Source organism: Stomoxys calcitrans, chromosome 5 (genome assembly GCF_963082655.1).
Source record: "Stomoxys calcitrans chromosome 5, idStoCalc2.1, whole genome shotgun sequence".
In the NCBI taxonomy this organism is placed as follows: domain Eukaryota; kingdom Metazoa; phylum Arthropoda; class Insecta; order Diptera; family Muscidae; genus Stomoxys; species Stomoxys calcitrans.
Genome location: NC_081556.1, coordinates 67026110 through 67053382, shown reverse-complemented (window position 1 = coordinate 67053382; position 27273 = coordinate 67026110). Strand labels below are relative to the sequence as shown.

General features: G+C 38.0%; 1 protein-coding gene across 2 annotated transcripts in view; it reads right to left on the bottom strand.

Annotated features, from left to right (window-relative positions):
* Window positions 1-3052: 3052 nt before the first annotated feature.
* LOC106090841 (tumor necrosis factor alpha-induced protein 8-like protein) overlaps window positions 3053-27273 on the bottom strand; it is a 35235-nt gene continuing 11014 nt past the window's right edge. For both annotated transcript variants that reach the window (XM_013257169.2, XM_013257170.2), the window contains 3 exons: window positions 12119-12273; window positions 4660-4797; window positions 3053-4595 (listed from right to left, as the gene is read on the bottom strand). In XM_013257169.2, coding sequence (XP_013112623.1) covers window positions 4320-4595; window positions 4660-4797; window positions 12119-12273 — 569 coding nt within the window. In that variant the 3' untranslated portion in view covers window positions 3053-4319. The remainder of the gene's footprint in view (window positions 4596-4659; window positions 4798-12118; window positions 12274-27273) is intronic.

Genomic DNA, 27273 nt, shown 5'->3' with positions numbered 1-27273 from the left:
TCTTGCACGTCGGCATCAATCCTAGATCTGTGGGAATTGAGGCGGCTGCATCTGCCGGAACGTAATTGAGCCAGAACTACTCTGGTTTACCGGGGGAGGTCGATTTCTTCGGGTGCAATGGGTGGCGGTCGTTCTCCAAGGACTACATTCACCCGGTAGCCAATTAACGCGTCTGCTACCGTGTCTGCATGAATGTTGTTCAGACCCGCTTGATCTAGAGGTTCTCTCTTGTAGCGCTGAACCTCACGCTCTAGATCATGTAGATCTACCTTAAGGCTTCTGGGCGGTGGGTATCTATCCACAAGATGATGATTTGGATGATTTCTGCGATAACAGCCCAAAAGGTATTGCTTAGACAGCATGTAGTTATGTCTTCGCACTGGTAGGATCTTTGTCTCCTGATGTAGGTGGTCCACATGAGAACTGAGGAGACAGCCCGTTGCAGTTCGGAGGGCGGCATTCTGATAGATCTGAATATTATTCCACTGCGTGTCACAAAGTTGACGTGACCATACTGGCGCTGCATAACTTACCACAGACCGGCCAATTGCTTTGTACGTGGTCAACAAGATTTCTTTGTCTGCACCCGAAGTGCTGCCAGCGAGTGACTTGAGGACCTTGTTTCTACTTTTGACTTTATTGCAGATTGCTGTGACATGTGGGGAGAAAGTGTAGGAGCTGTCAAATGTGACGACAAGTATTTTGGGACACTTGATGGTCGGAATCATTTCTCCATCGACAATCACAGTCAGCTCAGTATTCCCCTCACGCGTATTTGTAGTGAACAGTGTGGCTGAAGATTTGGTGGTGGATATCTTCAGATTTCTTGCAGCGAAATATGAGGCAAGCTCGTTGAGGTAGACGTTCAACCTATCGCAGATGTCATCAATGGGTGGGGGCCTGATGCCATGATCGTACAATCGTCCGCATATGATACGATCTCTATGCCGTCTGGAGGGGGTGGGATGGAGGATAGGTAGAGGTTAAACAGAGCCGGAGATATCACCCCACCTTGGGGAACTCCCTGTTTCACTCTACGGTGTTTCGACGTCTTATCCCTAAATTCCACAAATGACTGGCGGCCACACAGATAATTCGCGACCCAACGTTTCAGGCCTGGCTGGAGGGACGTGTTGGCGATGTCCTCAAATAATTTGGCATGGCTGATGTTCGTTGACTACCCTGTTTATTCCTGGGTTAGCGGGGTCCATAGCACGAATCCCATTGCGCTCGTCTGCGAGTACCACTGCTTGCGCCGGGAAATTGGGTCGCACTTGGGGTATTTGACCGGCTGGTATAAAGCGAGCGGCTGCTGCGTTGATGATGCCTCGGAATTTCCTCTCGGCCACAAGCACATCAGAGGGGGGTGGCAGTTCATTGAATCGGCGATTGGTATACTCTCTGAAGCCAGTCCAATCGGCCTTCTTATAATTGATGAACGTCCGGCGCTCAGAGGTTATGAAGTCGGGTGGTCGGTCGATGGTGAGAATTATGGGGAGGTGGTCTGACCCCAAAGAGATGACGGCTTGCCAGGATACGTCACTCAGGAGATCAGGGGATGCAATTGAGATGTCTGGCGAGCTGCTGCACCTCCTCGTAATCCTAGTGGGGGCATCCTCATTCATTGTTGTTGTAGAAGTGTATGGTGTTATATCTTTCGTCATCTTGATTCTGTTGAATGTTCAGATCAGCAACTCTGCGATTAAGGTGGTGTGTATCCAGAGGGATCTGGGTATGAGCCAATTGGGTTTGGCTGGGCAGTTAAACAAGTGGCGTGTGTCGTGTGATTCCAGCTCCCAATCCTGTTCGTTGGCATCAATCCTTGCTCTGAAGAAGTTGAGGCTGCTGCGTCTGCCGGATGGTAATTGACTCTGAAATACCGTCCATGCGATAACAGGCCAGAAGGCATGGTTAGACAGCATGTAGTTATGTCTTTGTACGTGTGTTTTTATTTGGAGTTTGGCTGAGGGTTTCCAGTTTGTTAGTAATCGATCCATATTAAAAGGTGTAAGACGGGTTTTATAATGAATGCAGGTTTAACCCATGTGTTATCTGATAGGTACATGTCTAATTCAGCCACGCATAAATGTCATTGTCAACAGGTTGGCAGCGACATTAATTTTGCCTCCTAAATAATTGCAAGTGAACAATTAAAAGCGAACGCATCTCCCGTTTCCAAAGTAAACACACAATGAAAGATACATCTAAATTCTAATAACAAGGAAAGACAGCAAATGTGAACAACCTTAAAAGAAATAAAAAATGTAAAAGAATCATACAGAGAACAACAAATCAAACAATCTTGCACAAAAAGGTAAAAGTGTCTACTTAACTTTACTTTTGCACAGTCCCAGTGTATTGCACATTGAAATTTGTAAATTATATTGAACAAGTTGAAAACTTAAAGCTGCACATGTTTGCTAAAACTGCTATAAATAAAACCTACATCTAAATAAAAACCTATAAATCGAAATTGCACAACTCTACTTACCCATAGAAATAATTACCACTAATGTTATCTAAAAATACCTACATTGTAATATTGCACAACAGTGAAATTTTTATGCATACAAACTAGCCTTGTTAAATCTATGCTGGAGATATAACACGGAACATACCAAATAAAACTGAATTTAAAATTGAAACATTTCTTTGCAAAACAGGCAGCAAATTGAAACAAAAGTAATGGTACGTCAGTAAACACGTGTGAAAGATCTAAAGATGAAGAAATGTGATTTTTCCAGCAGTGCGGACAAGAGTTCAAAACACGCTTCCAAAAAATTTACACTATGAGATCGGATAAGACATCCGAATTGTGAAAAGCGTTATTTCAATTCGGCCAGAATCCGATTCGACAAGTCAAAAAAATGGGTGAATTCTATAAGAGTTTGTTTCATGATTCCGTCTGAATTCTGAACGACAGCCCATTATTTTGTCAGAATTTGGAGCCACGTACCGGCTGAAACATCAATTTCTTTCCGAGAACTAAGTCAAAAATTGTGAAAGCAATGACGTTGTTTGAAGATTTTTTATAAACAAATACCATATCAAATTTGTGAAATTTTTCTGTGTAGACTTTTATTCGCTCGATTCTCCTTTATTAAAAGTATAAAACAAGACATTTAATTTACTGATTAACACATTTAATGCAAATAAATACGGGTATGGTCAAATATCATGTGCAATTGCTTTTGGATTTAACACGAGTACAAAGGTTTCTCATTCAATCATGTGAAAAAGTACAAATATTATAATTTTTTTTTACTTAAATTAATACACGAATTATATAGCTAGTCTATATTAGTATATATGTTATGTTATTAATGTAAAGCTTAGAAAATATTGTATGCAGATAAACTTACACAATTCCCTCAATTGCTCAGTATATATTACTTTAGAACTTTTATGCATTATTTCGAATAAGACTTAAAGGGCATGGTAAGGTATTTTTATCTAATTAAACATATTCCATGGAGCATTTTAACATGCTTTACAGACAGACATCTGGTTTAGGTATGATATATACATATGCGGAAAATACGTACATATTTCTTTAGTATGTAAAGAAATCATGCGTGAATGTTCATTAAAATCGCACGGTTTGTTTTGAACAAACATTTAATATTAAGTACATTGGCGATTCTCTTGGCCAAGATTTTCGTTGGACTAGTCTATTGAAAAGAATTGAATTTTATTCAGAACAAGGGAGTGGGGCTTCTTTGTGATCCTGGACTGCTAAAAGAAATGCAAAATATTAAACGAATTTCCTCAAAGAGGTAAAAAATATAAATTGATAAAATAATTGAACACTATTGTTCAATATAAATGTCTTCAAAATAGGGTTCGAAATCTACCGTATAGATAAAACCTGACATTTTGAATACTTTCTTTTGTTCCCAAGGAAATTTTTAAGAAAAAATATGTAAATATAAATATATACATTCTTCTGGCACTCCGAACTCCGATACATCAATTTGAATTTAAATATAATAAAAATACTTGCCCACATTTCAAAAATCGAATCTTGCAGAATATAGATTTCATAGAGTTCGCAAAAGAACTTGAAATGTATGTATGGAATATAATCACTGCTCAACTTTTTTGGAATGCTATACCCCGAAGCTTCAGGGACACCTAACAAATAATTCTGTAATGAAAATATAATGCAGCTGTAAAAATACAGTTTCTGTGTGATAAGTTCCAATTCTCTAAAATTACTGGTTCGGAACATTGGATATGTTGTGTATTATTTAGTGTAAATATTATAGGTAGAAGGTAATAGGTGTTATGGTTCTTTGGTACAATTTGTTTTATTATTTTTATATATCGCCTATTTCCATGGCAGTATTGATATCGGCGACGATTTTACCCATGACCTCGCGATATGGTGAATCCGGTTTAAAGGCAGTCTCAAGTAATGTGACGTCGCTAAAAAAATCAAATACTTCATCTATACGATTTAAGGATTTTTCTGTTAAATGCTTCTGAACAATTGATTTCAGCGACTCTTGTGATTCACATATAGATTTTTGTAAATACGGCAGGTCGAAGCTATAGTCTACCTCGTGAAAAGATATGACAGCTAGTTGTGTGTTCTGAAATTAATAATGTGTTATGTGTTATCAAAAAATAATAAGATGCCTGTTGCCTGGGTGTTACCTGAAATTTCTTTTTAAAAGTTTCGACGTACTTTAGTTCGTCCTCGTTGAATTGGTTATTGCGATGTAAAACTCCAATTTTAATTACAATTTTTATTATATTTTTGATTATTTTCTCAGCCTTAATTTTGTTCCCAGTCTGTAAATTAAATGAATAAATAATATAAGCATACTGTAAAAATTTAGAAATAACGTTCTTCATAAGGCGTATTTATCAGGTGGCCGCATCAACCCAGCTGAGAAAAACTGATATGTCAATTCATTTTGTAATTCGCCGTACAAAAATATAAACTTCAAAATAAATCTTTTGTTTGTAGGTTTGTTTGTATGTTTGTGTGTTCCTTATAGACTCAGAAACGGCTGAACCGATTTTCTTGAAATTTTCACAGATGGTGCATAATGACACCATGGTGAAAATAGGGTACTACATTTTTTGACGGACCCTCCCCCTTACCCCAATTTTTAGAAACGCCAGATCTCGGAGATGTGTGGTGCGAAATTTTGTGTGCTCTCATATAGTACCCTAAAACTAAAAATTTGGTATCCAAATTTCGGATGGAGTACCTAGGGGGGCTGCCCCACACTAAAACCTTCCAAACATATATTTAGACCAATCACGACAATATGGGACTCAAATGAAAGGTATTTAGGATAAGAAAACGGACATATTTACCGACCATGGCAATATGGGACTCAAATGAAAGGTATTTGCGAGTAGAATACGAATCTGATATCCAGATGTGGGACCACGTTTCTGGGGTACCATACGACCATAGCAATATAGGACTCAAATGAAAGGCCTTTGGGAGTAAAGCACGAATTTGATATTAATATTCGGGAAAAGTTTCTATGGGGCCACTCCACCCCCACAACACCACCATCCAAAAGTGAGTATTTTCTGACTATTGCAATATGAGGCTCAAATAAGAGGGTTTTTAAAGTGGAACACGAATCCGATATATATTTTCAAGGCCAACTCACTGATCACGGTCATGATTGTCGACTATGGAAATATGGGCCTCAACTTAAAGGTATGTGGGAGTAGACCACGTATCTGATATCAACATTAGGGGCCAACTGTCTAGCGGACGTCCCACCACCATAACAACCCCCAAATAGGACGTATTTGCTCACCAAGACAATTTGAGTCTTAAAGAGAGTGGAACTAAATATTCATAGTTTTTAGGGGCAATAGCCCAAACCGGACATATTTGCTGACTTTTGTAATAAGGAGTTTAAATGAGATTAGAAAGTGAATTTGATATCCAATTTTGAGGGCAATGGCAATATGGGGTTCAAATAAATGATATATAGATATATGAGAATAGAGTACGTTGCTGATATATTTTCCGGGCTTAGTGTTTGGGGGACCATCCCGATCGCCAAAAACCCCTAAATCGGGCATATTTACCCACCATGTCAATGTGGAGCTTAAATGAAAGGTATTGGGGGTAGAACAAGAATTGATACCCATTTTCGCAAGAATTTATACCTAAATTACCCACAAACAGCAATTTTTTAGTGACCATCGCAATATGGGGTTCAAATAAAGGTATTTGGGAGTAGAATACGAATTTGATATCCAAATGTAGGACCATGTATTTAGGGCATCATCCCTTTCCCAAAACACCCCCAAAGGGAAGAAAATTTTCGACCATGCCAATATGTGGCTCAAATGAAAGGTATTTGAGATTAGAAAACGAATTTGATAACCTATTTTGGGGCCATGTGTTTGGAGGACGCCTCATCCTGTTAACTCTTCTTAAGCCAATGGCAATATGGGGTTTAAATAAATGGTATTTGAGAGAAGAGCACGATGCTGATATTTTTTTCAGGGCCAAGTATCTGGGGGACCACCACTCCCCCTAAAACACCACTAAATCAGACATCATGAGAATATCGGGCTGAAATGAAGTATTTTAAGAATGGAGTACACCTTACATCCAAACTTAAATTCGTAGACCAATAAAGATCATATGGGATTCAGATAAAGGCACTTATATTGTTAAACTGTTAGTCAAGCGATGTACTATTTTCATAGCATGGCATTTCACTAAAAGATCTTTAATTGTCGAAAATAAATATTCCAAGGAAACTTTTGTTCCATACAAAGTAAAAGAAGGCGCAGCGGAGCGGGCCCAGGTCAGCTAGTAATTTATAAAATGTGTTTGCTGCTGTTATGGTTTTTAAACTTAATGTACATAATGGCACGCGTCTAGCAACCTCATTTGCAATAAGTGTTACTCAGTGAACTTAGGCCTATTGAGAATAACACTGATAAAATTTACGTTAGTACAATGCCAGACATTAAAATGAAATAGAAATGAAAAGGAGCCAGCTTGCATGAAAAACGGCCAGGATGCAATCCCATGGCAGCCGGTTGTACGCACCGGATTGACCCGAAGGAACCCTCATCGGCAAGGGCTGCCGCCTCAGTGTACGTGTTCGTCTTTTTTCGTCATGGGAGAGACACATCCCGGAGTGCCTTCTCCGAACGCTTCTGGTCCGTGCTGGGATTGAAAAGAATCCCAGACCCCGGTTCTGTTCGGTTTGCCAGAACCGCCTCCATCATCGGTCAGTGTCGGTGAGGTGTAACCGGTGCATGGAGTGGGTACATTTCCGATCTTGCTCTGGCCTCACTTCACTACGGGAGTATAGTACTACTGGTTATGTCGCAAGGTGCTGTGCGAACATTGCCAGCAGTGGGTCATAAGCGTCGTCGTCGAACTATGTGACCTCCTGACTTCTCTTGTACTGCAATATACGCACCGGCAGCATCCCAGCCCAAATATTGCCAGGCCAGTGCCGGGAAGTGTATCGTTTTTGCACTTAAACTGCAACGGACTCCGTGGCAAGATCGATGAGATTGTGGATTCCATGAGTCAGAAAGATATATTGGTCGCAGCGATCAAGGAGACAAAGCTGGCCAACACCTGCAGCTTGCACAGTTGTCACGGATACAATGTGCTGCGTAAGGATCGCTAAAGGAATGGAGGTGGGGGACTGGCCTTCGTGATACACCGTACCGTGGAATATATACCCATCTTGCCTGCGCCTGGCGCTAGGGACCCCTACATGGAGTGCATGGGCATAGCAGTCAGGTCCGGTACTGCCGAGATAGAGCTATACAACGTGTACATACCGGTTGGTAGCAGTGTCCCGATTAATGGCCAAGCTAACAACCCCGACATAAGTGGGTTACTGTCTGGCCATAATTCTAGGGGACTTTAATGCATAATTTAATAATAAAGTTTGATTTTTGGCATTCTCTTCTAGGTAACGACTAGCGTGGCATAGCTTTGGCAGAGCAGATTGCACAATGAGGATGCCCCCACTAGGATTACGAGGAGGTGCAGCAGCTCGCCAGACATCTCAATTGCATCCCCTGATCTCCTGAGTGACGTATCCTGGCAAGCCGTCATCTCTTTGGGGTCAGAACACCTCCCATAATTCTCACCATCGACCGACCACCCGACTTCATAACCTCTGATCGCCGGACGTTTATCAATCATAAGAAGGCCGATTGGGCTGACTTCAGAGAGTATACCAATCGCCGCTTCAGTGAACTGCCACCCCCCGCGGATGTGCTAGTGGCCGAGAGGAAATTCAAAGACATCATTAATGCAGCAGCCGCTCGTTTTTTATCGGCCGGTCGAATACCACAAGTGCGGCCCAATTTCCCGGCGCAAGCAGTGGTACTCGTAGACGAGCGTGATGGGATTCGTGGTATGGACCCCACTAACCCCGAAATCAGCGAGCTGAATCTGCAAATAAACAGGGTAGTCAACGAACATAAGCGGAATTTGTGGCTGGAACACTTGGAGCAATGTAACTTGGACACCGGTGAAGGCAAACTGTAGTCTACTGTTAAGTAGACGGGATGACAGGACCTCAGTCACTTTTGGCGAAATAACCGTGAATGATCCGAAGAGATTTGCCAGGTTATTCAACCGTCAATTTAGTGTGCATCCCGAGAGTGACAGGACAAGCAGGAGAGCCTACATTAATGTTGAAGAATCTGGATTCACCTGGAGTTGTCCTCAACCTGTCTTTGAACACTCTTATAGTTCCCGATGTCTGGAAAATGGGCAGTGTGATCCCGCTACAGAAGCCTGGAAAGGACCCAAGTTTGGGGAGTCGTACAGACCGATCTCCCTTCTCTCACCAGTGGCAAAGACGATTGAGGCATTACTCCTCCCGAGCCTTGTAGGAGAATTTCCATTCGCCGATCATCAACATGGATTTCGAAGACTGCATAGCCCAACCACAGCTTTGCATGCCATCACCGCACACATTTGCCGTGGCTGCAATCAGCTCAGGCCATGTGATAGGACGGTCCTCGTGGCTCTGGACCTATCGAAGGCATTTGACACGGTCAGCCAAGCCAAATTATTTGAGGACATCGCCAACACGTCCCTCCAGCCAGGCTTGAAACCCTGGGTCACGAATTATCTGTGTGGTCGCCAGTCATTTGCAGAATTTAGGGATAAGAAATCGAAGCACCGAAGTGTGAAACAGGGAGTTCCCCAAGGTGGGGTGATATCTCCGGCACTGTTCAACCTCTACATATTCTCTATTCCACCTCCTCCAGACGGCATAGAGATCAAATCATATGCGGACGTTTGTACAATCATGGCAACAGGCCCCCAACCATTGTTAACATCTGCGATAGGTTGAACGTCTACTTCAACGAACTTGCCTCATATTTCGCCGCACGAAATCTGAAGATATCTGCCACCAAATCTTCATCCACCTACACTACGTGAGGTGAATACTGAGCTGACTGTGATGGTCGATGGCGAAATGATTCCGACCATCAAGTGTCTCAAAATACTTGGCGTCTAGACAACATTCATGCAGACACGGTAGCAGATGCGGTAAATGGCTACCGGGTGAATGTAGTCCTTGGAGAACGACACCCTCCCATTGCACCTGAAGAAATTGACCTCCCCCGGTAAACCAGAGTAGTTCTGGCTCAATTACGTTCCGGCAGATGAAGCCGCCTCGACTCCTACAGAGCAAGGATTGATGCCGACGTGCAAGATGTATCTCCCGATTGTAACCAGGGACCGCACGGTACACGTCACCTGTTTAACTGCCCAGCCAGACCCACTCGACTCAGACCCAGATCACTGTGGACGCAGACCCAGATCATCTTAATCGCAGAGTTCCTGAGTCTTGACACTAAACAGAATCAAGCTGACGAAAGATAGAACACAATAAACTGCTACAGCAACAACAGCACCCACGACCAGGAGGTTTGGAGAAGCTCCCTCCAATATGCAAATAAAAGCAATAGTAGTCAAGAATGGCGAAAGGACTTTTGCATGAAGATAATTTAGACAGAAGAATAAAATTTGTGCAGCCATAATCCTGCACCTATTCTTGCAATTTCAAAGCAGTCTCACAATAGGTGCTCAAACGTCTATGACTCCTTCTCATCCCCACAAATCAATCTTAAGTCCGCCATGTGACCAGCGGAAGGTCAAAGTCCTGACATTGCAATGGCTTTTCAGGACATTCAGTAGTGAGAGCGGCAGCTCCAATAACAAACAAACTTTAAATGTCCTTTTCAAATGACCTGAAAATCCGACACATATCCAAGAGCCAAAAAGGGGTACACAACACTTCCCTGTGATGATTGAGCTCTAATCACAATCTTCCTATTTGAGCCATTTGTTAGCATTCACTTGGTAGCTATCTACGGCTACAATACCCTTATGAAAAATATTTAAACCTGCCATCATGGTGGTTTTGTGGGTTGTTATTGTTGTAGCCATATTTTCATGTGAAGGTGGCGATCCTCGTCAGGCTCTTGTAGTTGAGCAAGCTCGTTCCGGTCCAAAGTGGAAAGGGAACAGGGTGGACATTGGTTATTTGAAAGCGTCAATAACCTGACTTGTCATATCGAGCATCATAGGCACTCAGTATTTGTGCAAGAGTCGGTGTCGCCCCGTCTCACTGAGACTCCTCGTTCGATACCGCTGGTAGTCCGCGACAGCCGTTGCAGCTACTCCCTTTGGAGCATTCCACTATCCGCAACCTGTGGACGCGACCGGTAGCTCGCAGCCGAAGCTTCTCGTGACAGCAATGAATACCACACAGATCGAACTTCAGTGTTATTATAGATTATAGTAGGAGCGCAGAAGATCGAGGGGCTTGGAACGCTATATTCAGTAATATAATTATCTATCGTAATAGGTAGTACCTGTTTCGCATTACGGATATTTTTCTTTGAGGATCAAAAATCACTTAACAACTACTTTATCTGCATATTATTTTCATTTACTTACATTTTATTTAAAAAATATTTTATTATAATTCATACTTTTCCATTTTATTAATTTTTGTTGACTGATGTATGTGATAATTGTATTTGAAAAGATATGAATTGCATTTCCATAATTTCCACAGTAGGGTGGGTCAAGCCTATTTGATGAAGAAAGTATTTCGCCTTTATTTCTTCATCCTTACCTAGCAACATTAAGGTTATATGATATGTTTGTTAATATTTCTATTTTATTGCTGCCTACAACTTCGTTTCGTTTTGTAATTGACCGAGATTTGTCTCTTCTGGAGGAACACCCCCCATGCCCTGAGATTGGCCGAGACAAAAGGTAGCAAACGCGGGAAGGAGACAGAATCTGTTGGGTGAGCGTCCTTACATACCTAGAAAATGTGGCCTGCTGATATTTGCAAACAGTCTGTTGATTTTGATCTATTTTGTTCAGTTTTTGAATGAAGCCATACAAATTTTGTGAACTTCTGAACTTCTATAGCGGAATAATGTTCTGTGCTTGAATATGAAATTTTTCCAATTTTAGTCGTATATTTTTAGTTTAAAATCATAAATATTATTACCACTGTAGGAAATTGAAAAATTAACATACAAAATAAAGTTTTTGCAGTATTTATGAAATTGTATGTAGGGCTATTTTTAACTGGTTACTAAACTTAACTAAATATCCCATGAACATTCTATTAAGGAACAGGGGATACTTCTCTTATATCAATCGGACTGCACCGATTAACGTTTAGGCTCAGTGATAAGGGGCCTCCTTTTTATTTCGAGGCCGAACGGCATGCTGCATAGTGACACCACGTGGTAGAGAACCTTTAACATGGCAGGATACCTTACATATGTAGCCAGGCTTAGTAGGAGATAACCACCGCTGAAAATTTCTGATGCTCGCGCAGGGATTTGTCCGCTCATCACTACCTCTGTGCCACGGTGCCCTATAACTGTTTACCATCTAAAAACAGCAGAAAATGTTTGTTGTTTTAGCATAAAATTACCGCTGTCCCATTTTCAGCAGATCTTCAGTTGACACTGCAAACGTTTTTGCTGTTTTTACTAACAAATTTCCCCGAGTGCATTTAACGTATCTTTAGCCTTTCTACGCTTTTTGGTTAATTTTGAATTTTATTTATTCGATACAAAGTTCAGACTAAATACTTACGTGTAATTTGCAAAGGCGATATAAGTTATCCAAAAGTGATGCAGTTGTACCATCAATGAATGTTTTAGCAATATTTTTTGTTGCCATGCGGGAAAGTATTTTTTTCTGAGCGCGAAGGCCAATGTCTCTCGACTTGAAAATTCCGTCCGCCATGACTGCATAAAATGAAAATAATAACAATGGTTAGAACAAAGGACAATATGTGTAACATAAGTTTTGTATCGTCATTTATTTGTTTATTTAGTAGAATTTTCGATATGACATATTGTATGGTACTAAATAAAGGAGTGTGTATCGAGAGGTGATGTGTTACCCCTGAAGCGAATAATTTTTTGCATTCGACCGCCCCATATCATTATTTTAACGTGCGAAATTAAACAGCATTTTTTCTAGTTTTTCCATATAAATATAAAAAAAAATTGTCTTAAATTTGACCTACCAAACATGGTATTGATAAATAAAATCGTTTTTAAAAAAGTTATTAATTACTTTGATAGTTTTTGATATTGATATTCTATTTTGCACTGAATCAAGATTGATTGTGAAAAGACGTGTGTTTAACAAATCTTTAATTGCACGAATTAAATGCATTATTATTGGTGATTGGTGTGATTGGTAAAAAGACGTGTGTGATTGATGTGATTGGTAAAAAGACGTGTGTTTAACAAATCTTTAATTGCACGAATTAAATGCATTATTACAAAAAGCCAAGGTGAAAGCAAGAGATGAAAAATGATGTACGCCGCATACAACTAAGCTGTCGAAGAAAAATTTTAATGTAAATGTAAGCACCCACAATCTCTAACTGACTATGACTGTAATTAGAGACAGTGTTTGTCCATCCATAAGCGTGGGAATTGTTCGCAGAGTATTACGTGATAATATCTTGTAGGCCCGAGGTCCAGGAAAAGTAATTTTTTGAGAAAAATACACATCACAGGACATTACAGTTGGTTAAATCCCATAATAAGAGGCCATTCAAAAAATACTGTGATTGGATAAATCAAAAATTGCCTAAAACCTAAAAAAATTGTTTTCTAGGGCGGTTCTGAGCCCTCAAAATATCTGAGACGTTCGTAGAAATTAATAATATAGTCTTCAATGTACAACTAAAACGGAAAAACATGGTGGATAAGATGTATGGTTTGTGGGTGTCTCACTTACAAATGTGTTTGTCCCATATATTGGTTCCCCAACATCATGGATGCATTCCAATACATTGAAATACAGAAAATATTATGCTCCCATATGCGGAGATTGACCCCAAGTACACCAGTCTTTAAGCAATAACGTGGTAAATATAACGACTTTATGTAATGACCTGCATAGCCGTCGGATCTTAGCCCATTATGGAGAAATATGGATTTGTCGAAGTTTTTTGTTTAGTTATGAATTCTCTCACCCCATATTTGGATGTGGTGTATATTTCACACTTTATTGCATTGAAAATGAGAATACATAAGCTCGCAATTCTTTTTTAAACCGGATTTATAATTGCTAAGGAAACTGAAAATGTTACCAAAACAAAATGAAAATTTGTTGAGAAGTCTATATTAACTACTGGCTTGTTGTTAAACGTTTTTGAATACAAAGAGGTGTGCCAATTGGTAGCAATCTCCTATGGTGAGATGTAAAAATGGCGTAGGGGGAGTTTTTCAACACTGGTGAGAAAAAATGTATATTTTGCTGTGCCAAACGGTAACTTTCTCACTATACAAATGTTTGTCATTTCTGCCCGAGCAACAACAAGCCAAACTATTTGAAATAATCAAAATTTGTTTAAAATTATCCAGGACTTGCTTAAAAACAATTGCTTGGTAAACTTGCATAAGAAAAATTAAATACATGGGCATTGTTCACAGATAAAAGTCTCTTTGGATTAATGATTTTATTAAGATGTAAAAGTCGAATGATTGCTGATGCGGACGAAATGTCTCAAATAAAAACATTTTGTTTTGCCAATTTCTTTCCACAGTGTAGCATTTATCATCAAATTTCAAATGGCAATGTGACAATATTATATATTTAACAAAATCATCAATAAATCATAAACAAATAAATTTGTGTGTGTAAGCAGCTACATGGAACTATGCTTTATAACCGTCAAAATTTGCTTTGCTTCTGTCAAAAATCTTACTAGCCCCTGGGCTACTCCATAATTTATTCACCACACTAAACGTCATATTTTTACAAACCCTACAAATTCATCAATCAATCAACAAACAGCCAAAATGTTAAAATAGGTTTATTAGACAACAACTGTTCAATAACAAAATTCCACTTCACACCTATAACTTTTTTTTTGTGAATAAGGCTCTTAGAGTTTACGGAGGCAATTGGCGCCTTCTCTGAACATGTCATTATCGCAATAGTTTACAAAATCTTACAGACCAGCACCAACGACCTGAGATGGTGCAGTGTCAACGCAAGACCGTCGAGGGTCAAGGTTTTAATGAACAGTAAGTTGTCCAATAGGGAAATAAAAAATTTTTGCTTTCCCTAAGCATACAAAATACGCATCAATTTGGGGCCGTGCCATACCGGAGTAAAGGGGAATGAAAGGGTAAAAGTCTTGACTGTATGAGCCAGAGAAATGCTATCAATAAGTTTGGTGAGTGTGAAGCCTTTCAAGGTAGTCCAGGTCAATGGCCACTAAGGCCACAAATGGGAATACAATTAGCAAATAACTTGAATAGATTGACTTTTCATGAGTAGGAGCGCACAGCAAGCCGATGACTGGCTTCGATGTATGTGCAGAGCGGCAGAAGACAGTTTAAAACACATGATTCTTCAATTGAATATTAAATTTGTTTTTTCTCTTAAGAACCTTTAGTTTGGGCGCTATATTGTCGTGATTGGTCTATATACCCATTTGGCGGGTTTTGGACGGCTCCCGAGGCACCCGACCCCATCAATAGAAACCATGTTTTGTATTGAACGTGAGAGTGCAAAAAAAATTTCAAACGAATCGCATTACCAATCTCCGAGATCGGATGTTTTTGAAAATTAGGGTATTGAGAAATGCTTTTAAGGGGACGGATGGTACCTCAAATTTGAGCTCCACTCCCAAATCTATTTAATATGAGCCCCATATTTCTATTGTCGGTAAATATGAACCGTTTGGAGGTGTTTTGGGGCTGGGGCGGCCACCAGTACTTTGCTCTGAAAATAGAAATCAAATTCGTTTTTTACTCTCAAATACGGTTGATATGAGCTCCATATTGACATAATTCTGTTTAGGGGGTGCTTAGGGGGTACCCCAACCACTTGGTTCCAAAATTGGATTTAAAATTCGTTTTCTACTCTCAAATACTTTTTATTTGAGTCCCATATTCTCATAATGGGTCAATCAACCTATTTGACTTATTTTTGGAAAGAAAAGCGCCACCTAGACATGAACGCTAATTTTAATGTCATATTCGTAATCTACTCTCAAATACCTTTCATTTGAGTCCCACATAGACATGGTTGGCTAATATGCCCATTTAAGGGTCTTTGGAGTTAGGGGCGGGACCGCCCCATTAATTTTTATTTATTAAATAGCATTTGCTTCCTTCCAGAAAACTTACCCAATCTGTGAGAATTTTAAGAAAATCGGTTCAGCCGTTTAGATAATTAGTCTATAGATAATAAATACCCTTACAGACTAATAACAATATATTTACAAATGTATTATTTACAAATAATATAATTTTCCTTTTTAAACTTTCTCGATTCTCAGATAATCTATTATATCTTTCAGTTGATTTAATTGATAACACAGGATCATTATTGGCATAGTTGGTTTTATAATAAGAAAATTTTAAAAGATCAAAATATCTGGTAGGTCTGATAGGAACGTTAAAGAAAATTCGACTCAAAAGAAAGCAGGAACCTATTTGGCCATGAATTAATTTAGTCAACAACGTTATGTTTAGCATGGTTCTACGACTTTTTAATGTAGGAAGCTTTATAAGATTTAATCGGTACTCATACGAAGGTAATGAACTTCTGTCCCACCCATTTCGACGGTGACAAAATAGTAGAAATTGTTTTTGAACCGATTCTATCAAATCAGAATGAATATTGTAGTACGGATCCCATACCACTGAACCGTACTCGAGATTACTTCTAACTAGTGACGTATGTAAGTTTTTCGTCACAGAGAAATCATTAAGTTCTTTACTCCAGCGTTTCATGAAGTCAAGAGCACTACGTGTTTTTTTTTTTACAACCATTGAGATGTGTTGACGGAAGTTTAAGCGTTGGTCTAGAATAAGTCCAAGGTCTTTAAAGCTATAGACTACTTTAATTCGATTGAAACCCAAAAAGTAGTTAGTTTCAAGAGAGGTTGTTCTTGTAAATGATATGCGTTTGCATTTGGAAATATTAAGTTCCATAAAGTTCTGGTTGCACCATTCGTAAAGAGTATCAAGGTCATACTAAAGATAACACTGTTCATAAGTCTCTCGTTGATCTGAATATCTTTACATCATCTGCATACATCAATCTGATGGGTCATATGCCTATTCGAGGCGTTTTCGGGCAGTAGGGTGACCGCCTATACTTCGATCTGATTTTGTATGCCAGATTCGTAATCTACTCCCGAATATTTTTCATTTGATACCCATATTGTCCCGATCGTCCCACTTTTGATTTTGGGTAACCGGGAAGGGTCCGGCCGCTTCCGAAGCCTATTATATAAAGCCTATTTCTCCTTCTTGACCATATTCGCAATCTACTCGTGAATACCTTTCATTTGAGTCCCATATTCTCATGATAGACCAATAAACCTATTTTAGGGGGTTTTTGGGGATAGGCGGCCCCCAGTTACTTGGGTCCAATTTCTAATATGCAATTCGTACTCTACTTATGAATACCTTTCATTTGAGTCCCATTTTGTCCCGATCCCGGGGTAAGGGGAAGGGTCCGCCCCCCTTCCGATATCAAAAGATTATATAGCCTATGTTTCCTTCCAGACTAACCTACACAATCTGTGAAAATTTCAAGGCACACAAACAAACACAAATTGATTTTTATGTATAAGAAGATTGATCATTGCCAAATAACGTGAATTGCCAGATAAAATATTAAAAATTTCGAAAAACGTTCAATAGTTATTTGACTGTTATTATGCATATGTGTATACGAAGTTTTAAAATCAGTCTATAAGCAAAAAGTGTGTAATAGTTAAAAGAGATTTTAACCTCATAATAAAATATTTTTATGAATAAAGCCGTAAGTGTGAAGTGCCTGGTCATACATATTCCATATACTCCATGATGTGTACTTATGAAAAAGTTCAAACATGTTTGATACCCAAACAAAATGTTCGATGCTCATAGTATCCGTGTACATTAACAGTATCGGTGTACATTGACAGCATCCGTGTATATTTGCAGTACTCGTCATAGCTGAACTGAGACATTTTATTGTAGTTATTGGGTTGCCTAAAAAGTAATTGCGGAAACGCGGAGCAGGTTGCTAAAAAGTTACGAGATGTGTATGGTGATAAAGCCTTAAAAGGAAGACAGTGTCAAAATTGGTTTCGCAAATTCCGTTCTGGAGATTTTTCACTTAAAAATGAGCCACGTTCATCGTCGTGTAACTGAGCGTGAGATAGGAGAGAAGTTAAATATACCAAAATCAACCGTTCATTATCACATAAAAAGTCTTGGACTGGTGACTCTCCAGAACTCTCTTTGCGTACAGACGTGTTTTTAAAACGCTCCTCAAAAATAAATTATTTCAAATGTTTAAAAGTGTTTTTTAACTGACAAAGTTTAATTTTTGTTCATACTGTTTGCTTGGCAAATCACCGTCGTGTTATTTACAAAAAAGAATACAACACAGGCTTCAAATACAAATTCAAAACAAAACAAAACCACATATCAAAGTGCTAAACTAGAAAAAAGTGAAGAACTAAAACAACAACAACAACAATTAACCCTGAGAAACATTAAAGTTAACTCATCATGTCTGAAGTGCCATCAGTGAAAATAATATCTTCATCCAACAACAATATTTCTCCTGGAGAGTCTCTGTTGTTGGCGCCAAAACGAATGAGAGAGGGGATGAGCATAAGTGAGGAAAGTGTCAACAAAACTCCGCGGCTTTCAAATTATGACTCTCCACACCGAATGCTTATGTTAATCGATAAGAGATTTGAGAAGCAAACAGAGCTTTTAAAATCTCTTTTATCTGAAACTGAGTCGCGTCTCTTAGCTGTCATAGATAAGAGTATGGCCGACATCAAGTGCGAGATATCTAAATTAAATGAAAAATATGTGAAACTCAATGAAAGGGTTGACAAAGTAACAACAGTCGTGGACAAAATTGATGGTATGGAAAATACAATGACTGAAATGAAAAATCAAATTCAATTACTGAAAGCAAATCAGCAAAAATTTGAAAACAACCAAGTGGCTTGCGATCTGAGAATAAATGGCATACCTTCCGAAAATGGGGAGAACCTGTACCAAATTTTTGCAAATATTTGTGACACAATTGACATAGCGATCCCAACGATTAGAGCTATGTACCGTCTGGACAACGTTCGTAACCAGAATAACTCTTCAGACTCTGTAATTATGGTTCATTTAGCAACGCCATTTGACAAAAACTTTGTCTTAAAAAATATTGCGAGGTTTAGAAAATCAATTAATTCAAACCTGGTATTGAGTCATGCAGGTTTTGACTCTAATAAACCGTTCTATATAAATGAGAACCTGACAAACCATAATTACAAAATTTTTCAAAATGCACTGAAGCTTAAGCGACAAAAACATCTGGAGTCTGTTTTTTCGCTTCGTGGCCTTGTTTATGTAAGACGGCCTGGATCTGATTCCCCTACGCTTGTTGAAAACATAGAGCAACTTACCAATCTCTTTCGTGAAACACCTGAAAGACCAGTTGCTCATATTGAGTCCTGAAATATTTTGGTGTCATATTAAATTTAATATAATAATTTTAATTGTATGTTACTATATATTCGCTTTACTATGCCTTTTTCTATGTTATCATATATATGTTTTGCCTCTATTTAAATCGAATTTCCTTAATACAGCTCAGCACTTAAGTCAACTATTCATACTGTTAGCATTGCTTATGCGTATTACATATGTCAAGTGACACTTCTTGCGGTTCCAGAGATAATCTCAAATTGATGCTGAAGATTTTTAAGAACCAAATGCCTGGGCTTACAATTGTTCATATAAATGCACAAAGTTTGAACAATAAAATGGATGAATTTCGAGATACTTTTGTGAATTCTGCTATAGATGCCATATGTGTATCTGAAACTTGGTTTCGCCCGGATATATGCGATAATATATATACCTTACCAGGATATAACATATTTAGAGCCGATAGGCAAAGTCATGGTGGCGGTGTTGCTATATTTTTGAAATCTGGACTACATGCGACTGTTAAATGTATGTCATCACAAGGTGACAGCATTGAATACCTATTTCTAGAAATAAACTGTTATTCAAATGACAAGATGCTGATTGGCTGTGTTTACAGGCCCCACAACAATATACCATATGACATGCTCCTATCTTGTATCGAAACAATCTCGTTTTCTTACAACAATATAGCTATAGCTGGTGACTTTAATAGCAATATATTGTCTGAATCTCATTTTTCCAGTTCGATGGAGCTGTTGGGCTTAGTACCAACTAACACTTCTGTGCCCACCCATTTTACGAGTCATTCATCCAGCATTCTGGATATATTTTTTGTTAACAATGTTGCAAATGTTTTGTTTTATGACCAACTTGCTGCACCTGGTTTTTCTAAACATGACCTACTGTTTCTAACATATAACTACGTCATGACCTATCAAGACAACAGAATTACCTACCGCGATTTTAAGAAAATAAACTACAATTTACTGAATCACCTTACTGATGAAGTACCGTGGGACTCAATTTATCATTTTGACTCTGTGGATGAACAAATATCATTTGTTCAAAATCATATCTGTTCAATATACAATCGATGTGTTCCAGAGAAAACAATAACAATTAAATATTCACAACCACCTTGGTTTAACCAGCGAATAAAAACTTTGATTGATGAAAGAAACTTTTCATATAGACGTTGGAAACGTTTTAGAACCTCACAACTACATGAACATTTTAAAAATGCTAGAAGAGCTGTTGGAAAGTGTATAACTGAGGCAAAGACATTGTATTTTCATAATAAATTTCAGAATGCTGTTAATAGTCGCTCTAAATGGAATGAGATACGAAAAATTGGCGTTGGAGAAAAACGCAATACTCAGCTGGAACCCAACATGAACATAAATGAACTAAATGAGAATTTTGTTTCAATAAACACTGTCTATCCTACTGAAAATATATATGAAAATATGTGCATGGTAGCTGTTGAAAATCCTTTTTCCTTTCGCTGTGTAAATGAAACTGAGGTTCTACACAGCATTCTGTCCATTAAATCTAATGCGATCGGAACTGATGAAATAAATCCACGATTTATTAAAATAATTGTGCCAAAGATTCTGCCATATTTAACATATATATTTAACACTGTTCTAACTAAATCCACTTTTCCGCTTGAATGGAAACATGCAAAAATTGTACCTATTCGCAAATCAAAAAATGAGTACCGTCCCATCGCCATTTTACCATACCTGTCTAAAGCACTGGAACGCATAATGGCTAACCAAATTGAGCATTTTCTGAAATCTGAAAATTTGTTATCTAACTGGCAATCTGGATTTAGAAAGAAAAGAAGTTGTACCACTGTTCTGATTGATGTAATTGAAAACCTTCGTCAAAGTATGGATAACGGAATGATATCCTTTCTCCTTCTTTTGGATCACAGTAAGGCCTTTGACACTGTAAACCATAATATTCTTGTCCTAAAACTTATGAAATTATTTAATTTCTCCGAGACGTCTTGCAAGCTGATATCATCATATTTGACGCAAAGATCGCAGTCTGTTTTTTATAACAATAGTTGGTCTAACTCTCTGAATGTCCTTAAAGGAGTACCTCAAGGTTCTATCCTTGGCCCTCTTTTATTTTCCATGTATATAAATGATCTGCCTGATGTGCCTGCAACATCTAAAATCCAAATGTATGCTGACGATGTCCAACTTTACACATACTGCAAACTGAAAGATATCCAAACCTGTGTGTCTAACATAAATATTGATTTAGACTTAATACATTGTTGGGCTGTTAATAATGCATTATGTTTAAATCCATCCAAAACCAAACTGATTCTGATAAGTAAAAGAAATGTGACAATAACTGATGATCTCGTTGTGAAAATTGGTAACTCTGTAGTGAATCTTGTACAAGTAGCCACAAATTTAGGATTGACTTTTAATTCAACCCTAACGTGGACAAATCACATTAATGCAACAGTTGGCAAAGTACGTGGGATGCTGCGAAATTTATGGACTGTTCGCTTGTCAACTCCTTTTCACATCCGAATGTTACTTGCAAAAAGTTATTTAATTCCCACACTGTTATATGGATGCGAGATATTTGCGAATTGTGATGCAGACACCAGTAGAAAGCTTAATGTTGCTTACAATGATATTGCAAGATATGTGTTTAACAAAAGTCGACAAGCTCGTATATCACAATTTACATACCAAATATTTAACTTAACTTTTTCAAACTTACTGAATGTCAGATGTCTACTTCTTCTGCACAAGGTAATCTACACAAAAGAACCTGAATACCTACACAAACATCTGAAATTCGCCAGATCCAACCGTGGCCTAAAACTCATTCAACCACGATTTGCCACACAAACCTCTGAACGACAGTACATTGTACATAGTACGCGTCTCTGGAACAACCTACCTCCCAACATACAGAGCATAAGCAATGCAACTTCATTCAAAAATGAGCTATTTAAATTTTTTAAATGAACTACGAATTATTTTTCTTTAAATGTCCTTAATATTTACTACTATAATTTAAAATGTTAAGATTAGTTAATATCCTTTTAAAAAGAATAATCATTATTTTATATACTCTATTGCGAATCAGCACATTAACATATAAGATATAATCTTGTTGTGCTGGTGTTACACTCAATAAACAAACAAACAAACCATGGTGAAAAAGCTTGATTTTTGGGTACCACATGTATTGAAAGAAATTCATTTAACAAACCGAATCAACGCTTGTGATATGCACCTTAAACGCAATGAATTCGAACCGTTTTTAAAATGAATCATAACTGGATATGAAAAATGGATTGTTTACAACAACGTTAGTCGAAAACGATCATGGTCCAAGCATGGTGAACCAGCTCAAACCACTTCAAAGGCTGATATCCACCAAAAGAAGGTTATGCTGTCTGTTTGGTCGGATTGGAAGGGTGTGGTATATTTTGAGCTGCTTCCAAGGAACCAAACGATTAATTCGGATGTTTACTGTCAACAATTGGACAAATTGAATACAGCTATCAAGGAGAAGCGGCCAGAATTGGTCAATCGTAAAGGTGTCATATTCCACCAGGACAACGCTAGACCGCACACATTTTTTGTCACTCGCCAAAAACTGAGTGAGCTTGGCTGGGAACTTTTGATGCATCCACCATATAGCCCTGACCTTGCACCATCAGACTACCATTTATTTCGATCTTTGCAGAACTCCTTAAATGGTAAAACTTTCGGCAATGATGAGGCTATAAAATCGCACTTGGTTCAGTTTTTTGCAGATAAAGGCCAGAAGTTCTATGAGCGTGGAATACTAAATTTGCCAGGAAGATGGCAAAAGGTTATCGAACAAAATGGCAATTATATATTTGATTAAAGTTCATTCTAAGTTTTATTAAAAATACATTTACTTTCTTTTAAAAAATCCGCAATTACCTTTTGGGCAACCCAATAGTTTGTTTTTAAAAATGTAAATGCGACCACAACTTTTTATCTGATCTAGACATTTGTAGAAGAGTATATAAGCTTTCAGAGACTAGACTAGAGAGTAAATGTTCCATATCTTGAATACATAGTGAGATACAGGTTGTCAAAGTTGACCTCCATTCGCCACTATAACTTCTGAAGGCTATAAATGTTAATTTACTGAACCGATTTATACGACTTTTTACGGAAAATAGTGCGTGGCAAGGTACAAAATATGTGTTTGTTATATATAGATATATTTATAGAAAAATATCATTAAAAACCTTAATTCATTAACGACGAATGGGTAGAAAAATATCCACAAATAGAACTCTCTTAGAAAAATTTTAGTTCGAGTTACGAAAGAGATAAGGTTATGAAATTTGGATTGATGTAAAGTGGACGATTGAAACTAGTTAAAAAAACATTTCCCGTCATATATAGTCATGTCAGGGGAAATTGCGTGTCAAAAGTCGGCGATTTTTTTAAGCTCTAAAATCAAGCAAAAAATTTTCTCAATATTCTTAGAATTGCGACTTTTGGAAACCATTTTAAAATCTTGTTACAATTGGTGGTTCCTACATTAAAAAAATAAATTTATGGCGATAAGCCTAATACATTTGATAGCGGGTGCGATTTTATATAAAAGTCATTAAAATTCCCTTTTCTTTACTTGATGGTCATAAAGTATTAATTATTTGTTCGTTGTTGTAGCTTAGGAAATAAAAAAAAAATAATTTCTTTTTATTATTATTTTTTTTTTTTAATTTTAATTTTTGTCTGTTTCTCTTTCGTGACGAGCTGAATGATCGAATATGCAAATGGAAAAGGAAAGCCAAAGTTAGCAACACACACCAACCACTATGGGACGCGTTTCGTCGAGGCCGTTGTCTTAGCGTTCGAAGCCATCAATTCAACTTCCAACAGATGAACTAACTCATGTGTGGTACGGAAGAAAGTGCAATTTACCACAGACAGAATGTCTGCCATTACACAAAAATAAATGCATTGGAAAAAGTACAGGTAATAAGCAGGGTTGTCGAGCTTGGTTAATGTGGTAATTGTAGCATAGATGCGTTTTCGCAATTAATACGATTTAAATACAACATACCAACGCACAGCCCTTGAAGCCATCACACCTAATATGGTTGAAGTCTTCTAACCAAAGACGAAACGCGTCCCATAGTGGTTGTTGTGTGTTGCTAACTTTGGCTTTCTTTTTCCATTTACATCTTCGATCATTCAGCTCGTCTCGAAAGAGAAACAAACAAAGGTCGTAAAATTTTTATGATCTCGCCCTAACAGGCAAAAAAAACTTGAAAAATTAATTTTTTTTTATTTAAAAATTATTTTTTTTTTATTTAAAAATTATTTTTTTTTATTTAAAAAATACTACTTCAATAAAAACTTGAAATTTAACCAAAATCGGGCAAGGGAATCGAGGGTCAGAAGTAAATGGGAACTATACCTATGCAAATTTAGAGCAATTTCCACCATATTCGATGTGACCATAGACAGGTATAATGAAACTTCCGCTCTAAATTTCAGCAAAATACGATAAAACCAGAATAATGAAGATATTGAGTTGAAACTTTGATAATTTGTATACGCACCACCAAAGTACAGGGTTATTTTAATTTTGTCATTTCATTTGTAACATATCGATTGTCGTAAAATTCGGACACGTTTCTGCCATATCCGCCCGTGTTTGTTTTGTAACCAGTAATTTTAACAAGTTGGGACAGACTTAAGTCAAGCAAAGTCTACCTTTTGTTACCCTACATCACATTAGGTATGTAGCCCAGTTTGTCGAAATTAAAATTTGTTTAAATTTAAAAGAAGAATGTTGACCGGTATCCGTACATATTGTGGGCGTGGTTTATAGAGGAAATCCCTCTGCAAAATTTTGAGATAATCGGTTTATAAATGCGCTTGAAACGGCGCCGAAGTAACGGGCAACATTTACATGAAGTTATTTTTAAAAAGTATATATGATGCGGATATGTGAAACGGATATCAAGTACGCCGTATGACCTTTCCTTATTGTATAGTTAAATGTAATTAAACTTTTGATTTATTATCAAGGAGTTTATCCAATTAAATTGTTTTTTTGGCGCTGCTTTCTTTGGTTGTTTCATTTTGTTGTTGGATTTATTTGTCCAGCTGAAATTAATAGGCTTTGATTTTGCTTCATTTTAGAATAGAAAGCAAAATTTTTTAAATTACATAAAAAACAAAAAAACATTTGGGGCCGGTAAATACTATATAGCAGTTTATATATATATGTAAATTTATATATATCACTTTCTTAAGGAATATAAAAGCTCATTCTGGAGTCCAATATTTTAAAGCATCGCAATGCGGAGTTATTATAAAACAACAAAGAAACTTTTTTGCAGCACAATAATTCTTGTAAAAATATAATTCAAGTTAAATAGTACATATACATAAAACTTAAATTATGATACAACACAATTATTTTAAAGACAATGCCATGAAAATCAATATGTACTTCACAAAGTTATAAAAACAAAAACATTTAAATTTGTAGCAAATATTTCGTTTAAATAAAGAATTTTAAAATTAAATACTATGAACTGTCTTAGGATCTAAACGGTTTCTTTATTCAGTTATAATATTTCCAGCTAAGGAAAAGACACGTTCGGATGCAGCAATACTTGCTGGGATAGGAAGTATTTTTATTGCCAGTTTGGACAGTTTTGGATAACGTCGAAACCTTCTGTCAGTCTTACATGTTCATTGCAATGTCGTTCTACCTTACCTCTCTCACTTTGAATCGAAAATTCTTCTGTATTTACTAACTCGGAAAAAAGAAAGCACATATTTGGAGTAGGTGCACCAGTATCACCGCAATATGCCACAGGCGGTAGCTGGACTGGTGATGGAAGTGAGCAAACCGGTGACGATGGCATTCTTCAGGTGTCTTCTATTAATTTTCGAATGTAAAATTCTTTTATGTCGTTTAAATCATTTCTTCCGCAAGAAGAAGAAGGAAATGGAAAGATGTGAGTGTGAGCGAATCGACAGGTGCCAGAATGAAGTCCGAAATTCTACCAAAGATGTGAATATCAAACCATGAGTATACCGCAGAACCAATCCCTGATGATGGTATAGAATGTGCACCGCCTAGCCAAAACGATGTCTACGTAGCAGTAACCCGCCTGAAACACAATAAAGCAGCAGGAGCCGATGGGTTGTCGGCTGATCTGTTTACGACCGGAGGCGACACGCTGATAAGGCGTTTTCATTAGCTCGTCTGCGCAATTTGGCTAGAAGAACGTATACGCGATGATTGTAACCTCGGCATACTATATCCCGTACACGAGAAAGGGGACAAGATGGTATGTTCCGACTACAGGAATAAGTCTCCCTCCATCGCATACAAGATACTATCGAGCGTACCTTGTGAAAGATTAAAGTCGAACGTCAACGAAAAAATTGGGCCCTATCTGTGTGGCTTTAGACCTGGAAAATCCACCATAGACCAGATAAGGACAAATCAACACCTACCATTTTTCGTTGACTACAAAGCTGCCTTCGACAGCCCCTGCCATCAGACTCACTTAGACGTTTTTATTCATTGTGATACCACAGGAACAGAAGAAGGAATATGCCTTCTAGTTCCTACCGTTGAACCATCCAGATCGCTTTAAAAAGCCCAATAACTTGCGAATGTTCTCATCCGCTAAATCAGACAGGTTTTCAACGAAATGAACCTAAAGCGGAACTCCTTCTGACTACTGGTTTTCAAAGAAATTAACCTAAAGTGGAACTCATTCTGACTGCTGGTGCGGGACACACACACAGAAGGTGTTCAATAGTCTCTTCCTCTTCGATGTCCTCACAGCTTCTGCAAAAGTCGTTGATGGCAACATTCAGTCTGTCAGCATGTTTTCCGATTAGAGAGTGACCTGTCATGACGGACACAATGATTAAGATGTCTGTTCTAGCCAATAACCATCTATCATTCGTTGTCCTTCCGGCCTGGTTCTGAAAACTTAACTTACATGTCGCTAGAGGCATATCCATAGATTCCAGTATCCCTGGAATGTGTAGGGTAGTTTCTAGTCTCGCAAGCTCGTCCGCTTTATAATTCCCTGGACTATCTCTGTGGCCCGGCACCCAGAACAGGTGAATTTTGGACTGTTCAGCCATCTCGTTGGGAGATCTGCGACAGTCGGGGTTTTTGTGTTCAGAAATACTCTCCAGGGATTTAATGGCTGTCTAGAAGATATTTATGCAAATCGTCGTAATGACATTATAT